The sequence below is a fragment of the Rhipicephalus microplus genome, chromosome 1 (assembly GCF_043290135.1).
Source record: "Rhipicephalus microplus isolate Deutch F79 chromosome 1, USDA_Rmic, whole genome shotgun sequence".
Taxonomy (NCBI): Eukaryota; Metazoa; Arthropoda; class Arachnida; order Ixodida; family Ixodidae; genus Rhipicephalus; species Rhipicephalus microplus.
The window spans coordinates 221,275,593-221,286,826 of NC_134700.1; the positions used below are offsets into that span (position 1 = coordinate 221,275,593).

Below are 11,234 nucleotides of genomic sequence, written 5' to 3' on the forward strand. Positions count from 1 at the left end.
CATCATTGTAGCACAGAATCTGCATGGAGCATGCTCATAACGCAAGTAGCAGAAGCATATATGTAGTTAAGTTTGTTGTAGCAGTGAGCAAGACATTTAGGTGTATGTTAGAGTACAAGCAAGCTGTGCATATCAGTTTATTTCAGTAAGATTTGCAAAATGCAAGAAAGTGTACCTAATAAGTGTTATTCTGTAGGCCTTAAAGATTAAGTGCTTTGCAGTAGTTGCAACAGCACCGAGGTTGACCACAGCCATTGCCATGAAAGATCATGTGTTTTAATCTTGTTTCACACGGATGCAACACTAGAAGAACTGTAAATTGTGTCTGAGTGTCACCAAAAGACAATCGCCATTCTGGAAAGCTAGCTTTGCGCACAGTGTCAGCAAACAACGAGCAAGACTCGAAGAAAGATGCAGTCACAAGTGCTGAAGACAGCCTATGCCATCTGTAATACTGCCACATTCATAAGGCCAAGTTTGATTTCTATCCACAGCCACACTACTCGGGCCAACCACATGAAACCGACAGAGAATTCTTCGCGTGGTTGTGGCTGTAAAAAAATCAGGCTTCTCTATTCCACTTCTTGTTCACTACGTTATAAACTATATGTTTGTTTACTGCAAATGTGTGAAGTATATCTTTATCTGTGAATATCGTTTTCCATTAATTGTCCTAGCACATAAGCTTAAATAGGGTTTATATAGCAGCTTGATTATAATCATACAAGCCTGAAGTGGTCACTTTGCTTGCTTGTTTTCTCCTTAATAACCACTGCATTGAATTTCAGATACTCTTGTGTAGATATGGTTGTGAACTGTTATAAAACTACACTGTGATGTTTGGGACTTTATTTCGGTTTGCGTAGGAACTATATGGCATACCTTGGCTGAGTTATTATGATGCATCACTTTCTGATGAACTGTTAGTAAGTGCCCCTGTAGATCTATGTAGTTGGCACAAAATAAGCTAGCAATGAGTAACATAGTCTATAGACCTTACTTATGACGTGTGAACTATGTTGACGCACTCAACTTTCACAGGCAGTGGTGTGTCACTCAACTAAGCATAGGATTGTGTGTAAAAAGTGCCTGAGCAGATTGATTGTATACAAGAACCGAGATTGACGCATTACCTAAGGTAATCTGTATTGTTACATTTTGTTAAGCAAGTAGAGCTGCGTCGTTTTTCTCGTGGCATTGCACAGATTTGTTAACAGCTAGTTGTTATCAATTTCCTTTTAAAAAATGCAGCTATGTGCTTTGTAGCTGTGGCAGTATATGCCTACTAAATTAATTTCACAAAGTATTATTTCCAATATGACAAACTAGTCATCTATGATGCATATCAGCTTTTTGTTTGCCCTTCTGCTTAGGCTGTAGCATGTACAAGTGGGATCGACAACACGATGTGATGGAATAGTTTTTGAAGCACAAGACTTTGCTGCATTTTCACAGCATGACCGACAAAGGAAGGAGAATTCCATGAGCACCAACTTTCAACACTAACGTAGCTAGTGGTCAACAGAGTAATCGATGACTTTCACAAACTGAAAGTCATTGCTAGTGGTTGCTCGCCAATTCTACCAGCGGAACAGCCGTGAAGTTAACATACTTGAATGGCAGTACAGAAGACTACTGAAGCTGCAGAACTAACTAGGAAATGACAGCTCAGTGCCTAAACATTCTATATATCACACTGGAAAGTAAAGCCCAGGATCTTGGTCATGTGCTGATACAATGCTTCTCGCAATAACCATGTTCAAGGGTCTTTCACTACTGGTGCTTTGCAAATGTTTAGTTGCTCTTGCCTTTTAAGCAGCTTCAGTTTGTGAAGGTCATGCAGTGGCTATCTCTATATCGGTATGTGGCCTTTACAAAATAAGGGTCGCTGATGGTCGTGGCTACCACAGTCTGTTCTCTTGCCCACATGCGTGTCCCAGTGCAAGGTGCAGTGAAAATCGCCATCAAGCACACCTTTATCTGTTACACAAACACAAAATCCTAAATTAATTATGCAAAATCCCTGATGCAAGATGTGTATGGTTGATAGAGTGAGCCTTCAACTGCCTAAAAGAGAACTTGAATTCTGTGATGAGATGTCTGATACAGCTGTCGTTACTGGAAACACTGATTTCATGCGTTTTATTAGTGTTTTCCTAGAATAGTGCCTGTCCTGTAGCTATTTTACTCGTGGCAGCACACACAACTGTCTCTTAGTAACTTTCATTCTTGTAAGAAGTCTGTGCTGCTGCACTCCTGTATGAAGTGGTAACACTGCAGTTAGCAACGTCTGTCCATACTCTCAATGAAGAATACTTAACTTTTGTGAAGTGTGTAACAGTGAGCGTCGAATACAGCGCAGTCAGTAGTCATGGTTTAGACTAGAAAGAAGAAATGCTGGTGCTGATGTCTGTGTGTATTTAAGACATCTAAGCGGAGTGCTCCATGCGAGTTCACTATTCGTGGTGCAGCCTATTTTCAACAGAAGACTCAAACAAACTAGTCATGTTTCTTGTTCCTTGCCTTAATTGTTGACATCTATGAGTGTGATTAGTGCCCTCTGTATTATAACAAAGGGTACTTCTCATAAAATAAATTTATGCATCTTGTTCTTTTGTAAATGTCTGTGCTACATTCTCCTTGAGATGTACTTAGCAGCATTGTTTTATTCCAATAAAAAAACTATGTGATGTTAACTGAAATGCACTTGTTCTCTAAACTTTGAGTTCATTGTGAAGCTTGAAGTACCATTGTTACAACTGCAACCCAGGAAAAGCTCATTCAGAAAAATTTGCACTTGCATTCCATTTTACCAGGTATGGAGAAGAGCAAACTGCAATGCTTGCAGCCATGGCATATACAATGAGCTATGTTCAGCAAAACGAATCCAGAAAAGTTTGTAACACAACAGAATTCTTTTGAACTCCCATAAAAGGTAGGTGTCACGGATGTAATCACTGTACAGTATCAAGTCTCATCAGTAGCTGCTCTGATGATTTCAGGAAATCTAACTACCGAGAGCGGCAGAAATTTCTGCAGCATCAGGTTGTTATCCACAACCTTTTGTGAAACCCGTGCGAGGATATGTGTACAGTATAGCCTAATGCGAAATTTTCGCACTGCTCATTTTAAAAGCATCAAAACATATCCCAAAAAGTAGACAGCATGCAAGTAACCACTCCTGTGAAGCTTTAATCTGCATAAACAGTTTCGTCAGCATGTATACTACCTCTTCCAAGCTACATTGATTAGAGATGAGCCTGTGTTGTGTTCCCGCAATGCATTAGTTGTTGAAATGCCACATCAAAACAAGTGTAATGTCACTGAAGCCCAGAGCACACAAAGCAAGCTTCCACTGTACTTCCCATCTAGTACTATGTGCCTGTTGCATATGTCGCTCATGTTAGCCACTTTGAGCAAGTTCATGCGCTCGTAAACCGGGCGGTGGGTGCTCTGCCTTACTTTTGCAGTTTACGCGAATGCCTACTCGCCTATCGTAAAATTACATTGCCCTATGATCTACCCACCAGCCCATAAATCATCCCAGATTGAGCAAATAGTTTGGCGCAGACTCCTCACAGGCATCTTGATTTCCCAGTTCATTCATTCCCAAATCCATCAGGGTGACGCCTTACCCCCTCGCCATCTCTGCTCAAATCTGTGAGCAGGCTTTAATCACGTATGTCGCCATTGTCCAAACAAGCTGAATCTTCTCTTTGTAGGGCTCAGACAGGGAGCGATGGGAGGCTGCTTTGTGCAGCTCATGACCAGACAACAAAATATGGATCTTATGCTGGGCCATGGGGGGCGCCAAACGCACGAACTTTTGGCCACCTATAGCCCCCTGCGGGCCCATCATCTATCCTGAACCCATATGTCGCCTCACCTGACCCATTTCATGGCATCAATAAGGTTATAAAGTTTTATCATCCTCCTCCTTCACTAGTGAAGATGAAAGGAAGAACGTGCAGCCCCATCAGCAGTGTTTCAGAGGGAGTCCTGCCAGCCCACTACTTCCTACTTGGATGTCTCTCGTAGGATTATCAGTTTTTGGCGATTGTAGTAATCTGACTTCATGATTCATGGTAAGTTAGTCACTGTGGCGGTGCACTGATGGAGCTTTTCAGTCAATCAGTGAAAAAAATGCCTTTGCTCAGTCATTAAATGAATTACAAAATTTGTTTATACAGAAGAAGGTCCCATACTCAAGACTGCATCGAGACCTTCAACAGTAAATGTAGAAAAAACTGAAATAGCAAACAGTAGTAAAGAAAACAAGCAATAAAATACACTGCAGGCAGAAAAAAAAGAGTGCATCTTAAGAAAAAGAATGAAAAACAGCAAAAAGAAAAAAGTCAGAATTAGATAACATAAAAATTAGGGTAGTTCAACAATCCTAAATAGTTTTTTGATGTCTACATAATGAAAGATAGTGAAAAATAAACTAAAAAATTAAAGCAATCAAGTGAATAGTTTTTAGATGACTACATGATGAAAGATGATGAAAAATAAATTACAAAAAGAAAGCAACCAAGTGACATCTAATTTCAGCAACATAAGATGGCTTAATACTTCGAGAACAGTACCTTGTGAGAAGGCATGAAAGGGAACGGGAGTAATCTAGATTGTGGATTGGATGCAAGAGACGTTTTCAGTTCCTTTTTTTTAATGTGCCGATTGAGTGTGACTGTGTGAGGTTCGATTTACAAGGTACTGTATTTCAGAAGCGAATTTCAAAGAAGTGGACCATTTGTTTATCATAGCTAATATAAACTATAGATAAAACGAAATTGCAATTTTATGCAAACGTTGTCAAGCTTGAATTCACTAGATTTTATAGAGGGATTATGGGCATAGGAAGCTATTATCGATTTGCTTAAAATATGCTATTCCTAGATTGTATTTGAAAGTGCTATGGACCGTTAGTATGTTGTTGGCATGTAGGACTGCTTTGCATAACTTGAAGATTACTTTGCTTAGTTTGATGAGAGACAACATGACTGCTTCAGGTGTTGCCCCAAGATTTGATAAAGTAATTGAGAATGAATAAAAGTGTAGTATAACGGAAGTGAGGTAAGTTGGCAAAAAATATCGTGGGATTTAATTAAAAAGGTATTTAATTTAAAAAGGTGTGCCTTGTTAGCCAGTTTTCTTTGTAGGTAGGCGGTATGCAAATAAAATTTCAAGTGGCAGTCTAGTTTAATCCAGAGAAACCAGCCTCATCATTTGTTTTGATTGTAAATTTATTTAGAAATATTGGCGCGATTTAATTATGTTAATGCTGGTGACAGTGAACAATGACAAGCTTCAATTAGGTGGGATTGGTTTGCAATTTACTACAGGAGCGTTGAGCAGTCAAGCTTGAAAGGTTATGACTTAGTTTCTGCGTCAGATATTAAGGCATTTATCACTGTTAATGATTGTCATATCATCTGCATATAGTAAGCATTCTGAAACAGAAAGACAAGTTGGCAGATTATTTACATAAATTACAAAAAGTGAACCTAGAATACCTCTGGGGACTCCTATATAAAACAGAACCAGTGTAGTAGGCTCCATCAATTGCTTTCTCAAGTTTTTCAGTTAAAGGTAACAAAGTCAGGTTGGTAGAATATGTTCCACATAAATCATATTGGGAAAGAAAGAGAATCTGAAATTTATTGATGTATTTTGAGAGACAATTTCAAGCATTTTTTTCCAAAATTCTATTAAAAAAAGGTATAATGCAAATGGGTCGATAAATAGATATCAGTGTACGATCACCCTTTCAATCATAGAAATGAATGTGCCACTTTTCAATTCTACTCAAAAAATGCCCACTTTGAAGCTAGTTTGATGATACATCACGCTATAATATAAGAAACAGTCATTTTCATGTGGACACAATCATTTTCATGTGAATTGGGTGAATGCCATCAGGACCAGCACATGTAGTGCTCAGGTTGTGAATTACATTGTGGGCTTCATGAGATGCAGGAAATGAGAAGAAAGATTGTGGCAGACGAGAAAGGGGAAGATGACAGCCAGCTTTGGGGATGACGAGTGTGAAAAAGTAGTTACTGAAAACTTCTGCATTTTCTAAGCCAGATTCGAATGCCAGATAACAATATGCAAGTTTACAATATGCGAATTCGTGAGCCTCAACTTTAGACAACACTTTTGCCTTCATAAGCCCCATCCAAGCTTGGCTGGAGCTAGCTACAATATGAACATGAAGATGTCATTGCTTCAGTACCATATTCCAGGTTTTGTAAAATTACTGTTCACATTGTCAAGGTAGGTAGCCCCTGAAAGATGTTCAGTGTCCACAGTTTACCAGCGAAGTCTTTGATGTAAATACTAGGAAAGAAAGCACAATACCTGGGAAGCTTATATACATAACTTACAACTACATCACACTGCGGAGCTCTTAAATACAATCTTCGGATGCACCACCATTACAAAGCACATGACAGCAGATGCCATAAGGCTGCATAATGTCAAGAACAATTTTACTTCGTCATAAGTGCAAGGCAAATGATTCAAACATGTGCACTACAACAAATGATCCACTGCCTGAATGTAAACAGAACGCATTCAGTGAGAGTGAAGAAATGAGAAAACTTCAACCAAAAATATATTAGGAAAAACCCTACATTTCGAATCCGGTCCGGCTTCTTCCTAAGGGGTGAGAAGGACCGAGACATGCAATGCTTATATATGGTTGCTTGCCATGCGTGAGAGGCTCGTCATGACTCATTGAAAGCCCTGGCAAGGCAGGGAGGGCAATATCGCCATGGAGCGGTGGATGTTCCCCGCTGTCTGCTGAATGTGCCTCGATTAGAGGAGGAGTCGTCGGCAAGTGTTCCTTCCTTTTATAGCGAAAACTGTTATGAAATCACAAGGGTAGCATGTACCATAGGCACCACACAATGCGAATTGCGTAACAAGTGATTCGTCGAGTACTCCATCCCATTACAAAAACTTCAGGCATGATTCTTCAGTGTCGTCAGCCACAGAATAAAAAAATTGCACAAAGTTCCTTGCAAGTGTGTTGTGGGTACCTCATTTCTCCGAATAATGCCTCTCTGCTAATAAAAAATTATGATGATTAATGACATAGTGGGTACCTTGCAAGTGTTTGTAGCAGTTACTCAAAAACGTTTTAAAAAGGCTCTGAAAGGCCGCTCTTCCAGCTTTCGCTGTGACATTGCTGCGCGATTCAGCCTTTCTAAAATGCAGAGCATTGTTTAGCCGCACGATACCGTGCTTTGGCATCGGCACTGTCCACACCCCTACTGCATGTGCTCACGTCTGGTGCTGGCCCAGGAACACACCTGTAAAACTGTCGCTTCCCTCCCCCTCTTTCGCCTCGCAAAGTTGACACAGGCAGCATCTGCTAGTACAAAAAAATGTCAGGTCTGCGTGGAAGGCGCAACACAGTCACAGTGAAAGTAGAAGAGCGGCCTTTTAGAGCCTTTCAAAACACTCAGTTGGCAACTACTGCAAGCACACTTGCTTGATACCCACTAGGGCATTAATAACACAATTTTTTGGGTAGTTGGCCGGCATTCACTATGTTATTTTTTGTTATTCTTCTGAGAAGCATGGTATCCGCTAAACACTTGCAACAAATTTTGTGCTAATGGTTCATGCAATGGCTGACGACGATGAGGAATTATGGCTGAAGTGCATATGCGCCACAGTTAATAAAACAAGAACAAGCTTTTGTAATGGGTTGGAGCATTTGACGACCCACGCGTTACGCTATTCGCATTGTGTGACGACTGGTTGCTCTTTCGCTGTTTTAAAACGCTTTATAAGTTGTATTAACATGATTGCTTTCCCGACATCAAGCCTGCCTAACGCAAGTTTGCCAACAAGTCCCAAGCCCCGATGTGGCTCAGTGGTAGAATATTGGGCTGGCAGCCAGCGGTCCCAGGTTTGAGCTGCACTGTGTCACTGGTGCTAGGATTTTTTTATTATTATTTCGCGCGATGTGGTTACGGACACCGGGATGGCGGCAACGGACAACTGCGTGTGACCCGAGTTGTGATCTCATAACAGCGTTCGCTGTACAAAAACGCTTTCCCTGTAAGACTGCTCGCGCTACGCAACCGTTTGCTGGCCACCCTTCATATGTAGGCACTGCATCACGCGAAAGGAATTCTGTCAAGGGCGTCTTGGTTTTCGCTTGACGTTGAAGGCAACGCTTCTCCTTCGTTCAATAAATAAGAATAATAGAAACGAAATAACACAGAAGCATTACCAAACCATACCCAAACACGCAACAATCACGCGATACCCCCACCACTCTGCAACACATTTACTCTAGTTCCCCCAAGGGAAAATGCCGGCAGCACTTTTTTGTTTTAGAATCACCGTGTCATCCCCACAAATTAGGTGGTCAAACCGCTTGTAGTGTTCAGATACAGCGTTTCATTGTCTGTTCAATTTACAGAGGTCGACAAGTGGAACAACCTCCATTAATTGAACAGCCAACCGAGCGCAATAGGAGAACACTGCGAGCAGTATGACAACCACGTTTGTCCACAGCCAGAAACCAATGCACAGCCAGAAACTAATGCAAGTGCTCAAAACTTTCTGTGTTGTTTGATTGTATGCCGTTTCATTTTAAATGTAGCCTCTCTTGCTCGGTCCAAATCACTAGTTAAAATACTTGAGGATAAGTGATAGCAGTGCTTCAAAGCATGAGTTGGGAAAATGTAACACCTGATGGAAGCAGATAGACATCTTGGGACATAATTAAAAAGATTTTACCATTTAAATACCACACATAACTTTAATAGACAACCTCCTATACTTTTGTTTCAGAGACCATTCACTGAAGGATTCAGATGCAGATGTAGCTGCTACTGGGACTCAACTTTTTAATCCTAGCAGGACACTTACATTCTCACAACCTTCAGTCTCTCAAACATTTTGGTGGAGAGTGCAGGTCTTCCCACAGTCAACATCCAAGACGATTTTATGCAGCAGACGTTCCTTGGCTGCCTCTGCGATGCCTGATCAAGATGAGAACGACGATTCTTCGGAGACTACCCCGCACCTCCACCAAAATGTTCAGGGGAGAAGGCGTCTGAAAAATACCTTTACTTTAGATAAACAGGCAGGCATACAATATGGAGCCCAGTCTCCACGAGCTTGCACTAGACATCGTCCTTTTTCCTATTATATTCATCTGTGGCGCCCCATAGCAATATATAAAGATAATTGCTTTGCCTGCACAAAAATATAAAAAAGCATGATTTTTTATCTCATCATTTACTAGGAGAACAGATGCAACTAGTGAATAACAAGATTGTATTTGACGTGAATATACAGCAGCATTTTTGAGGCATACATTAGGCTTGGTTAGTGTCTTCACTGTTGCCTCCATCTCCCATCGGATCATCCTCTAATTGAAGGTCATCTAACATTTCTTGAAGAGTGATTCGTGGTGCCTCACCATCTTCATCATCAGTGTCAACAGCGATCTTATCATTATCCTTGTAAATGTTGACATTCTGACGGTAAGCAGCATCCTCCTCAAGGTCCTCAAGAAAGTCTGTGTAGTCTCTCGCCACGCTGCTGGTTTCAGTCTCCATGTCAACTTGAAGGCGCTGCAGCTTCCAGCGGCGCCTCTGGCAACGAGACATGCGGTCTCCGTACACCTTCTTCACGAGAACAACCTCTGGAATCTTCTCAGACTTCAGCTTTTCAAAATGTGCGTCGTTGATGTTGGCATTTGCGAGATCAAAACCCAAGGCAGAGTCACCCGGTTTCAGCAGGTGTCCCAGGTGAGTCTTAGTGTGGATGTAATTCTCATGAGTTCCCAGTTCGCAGGCACGAATGACCCACGCATCTGCCAGGACGTGCCTGAAGGACAGCTTTCCTTGGCCAGCAAAAACAGTCCTATCTACATCCTTCACAAAGTTTATGTCCATGACGACATATTCAGTGAGCTGCTTAGGCGTGCACAGTGCACCGAAAGGCTGCCGCCAGAAATGCTGCGAGGAGAGTTCCGAAACCTGAAGCGTGGCAGGATCCAACAAGTGTATGGCGCTTGTCACTCTGAGACAAATGCATATCTGATTCATGCTGCCCAAGGACCTTGCTACAGCAGGCGGGAGGCATATAACGTCGTCCTTGCAGACCGGGGCGATTTCCACTGAGAAAGTGTGCTTGTAGTTGAAGGTGTTAGAATGTATGTCGTGCGAAACTAGCTGTTGCGACATGATATACTTGCAAGGCACCATGGTCTGAAAGAAGTCGACCAGCTTGCGAGCTTCGTCCTTTTTCGAAAAGTAAAAGTCAAGCCCGTCGTGGTGTGCCTTTATGTTGAGACAGTCCTTGTGTGCTTGGTGCTTCAGTATGAGTTGCTCCAAGTAAAAGAAAGTCTTCTTGTGTTGCACTTTCTGCCTGACCTGCACAAGGGCCCGCCAGAAATCCTTGGCTTCCCGTCGGTGGCAGTTGTCGCACATCTGGTGGTTGATCATGAACTCGACCACAAACACCTGCTGCAACACGGTGCCTCCAACCACCTCTTTCTGAACGGTCAACTTGACTTTGATGCGTCTGGAGTGAGGCTCCGTCCAGACGAAACTGGCGTCTACCAGCCGCACACTACTGAGACCCCTAATCTTCTTTAAACACAGACCGAGGAGCTCTCGCGACTCGAGGGTTGCGTAAACCCAGTGAGCAGGGGGTTGCAAATAGCGCTCGCAACCACGGCAAAAGTAAATTGTCCCCTGTTTAGGAATCTCTTCGGTGATGTCAACGAGATTGCGAAGACAGTTGACGCACATGTTTGAAGGATTCGGCTCTATCGGTAGACCGCATTGGCAGCAGAGAATCCTGCACTCGCCTCCGGAGGCGGCTGCTTCGATGGGCTGTTCCATGACGAACGTGTGTAGACTTCGTATAGATGCAATACAGGTTGTAAAGTACACGTGCTCTCACTTACCATGCACACCGGCAGCCATAACGCAGAGAAAGACTATAGTGATGATGATGATGATGATTTAGCAACTGCGCATCTCGCGCCGTCTGCCGCCACAAAGTGCCCATCATCAAGAAAAATAATAAACAATATAAAGTAGTCACATACTAAAAATTACAAAAAAAATTTATACGTTTAAAAGTATTTTATAATTAATTAATAATTTTGAACATGACGCAGAAAGAAATTTTATTTTACGTTTGTAAGCCAAGTCAAGCACTGAGTCAAGTATGCATGCAAACATGTGCGTTGA

At 42.0% G+C, this 11,234-nt stretch overlaps 1 protein-coding gene across 1 annotated transcript; it reads right to left on the reverse strand.

Annotated features, from left to right (window-relative positions):
* Positions 1–9,286: 9,286 nt before the first annotated feature.
* On the reverse strand, positions 9,287–10,982 carry Nmd3 (60S ribosomal export protein NMD3). The gene has a single exon (XM_037412446.2). It carries the CDS (start codon positions 10,878–10,880, stop codon positions 9,345–9,347), a length of 1,536 nt encoding a protein of 511 aa, XP_037268343.2. The 5' UTR covers positions 10,881–10,982; the 3' UTR covers positions 9,287–9,344.
* Between the last annotated feature and the right edge of the window lie 252 nt (positions 10,983–11,234).

Bases quoted from the DNA above. Each gene is read 5' to 3' on its own strand.
- Nmd3 (XM_037412446.2), bottom strand. From the start codon at position 10,880: ATGGAACAGCCCATCGAAGCAGCCGCCTCCGGAGGCGAGTGCAGGATT.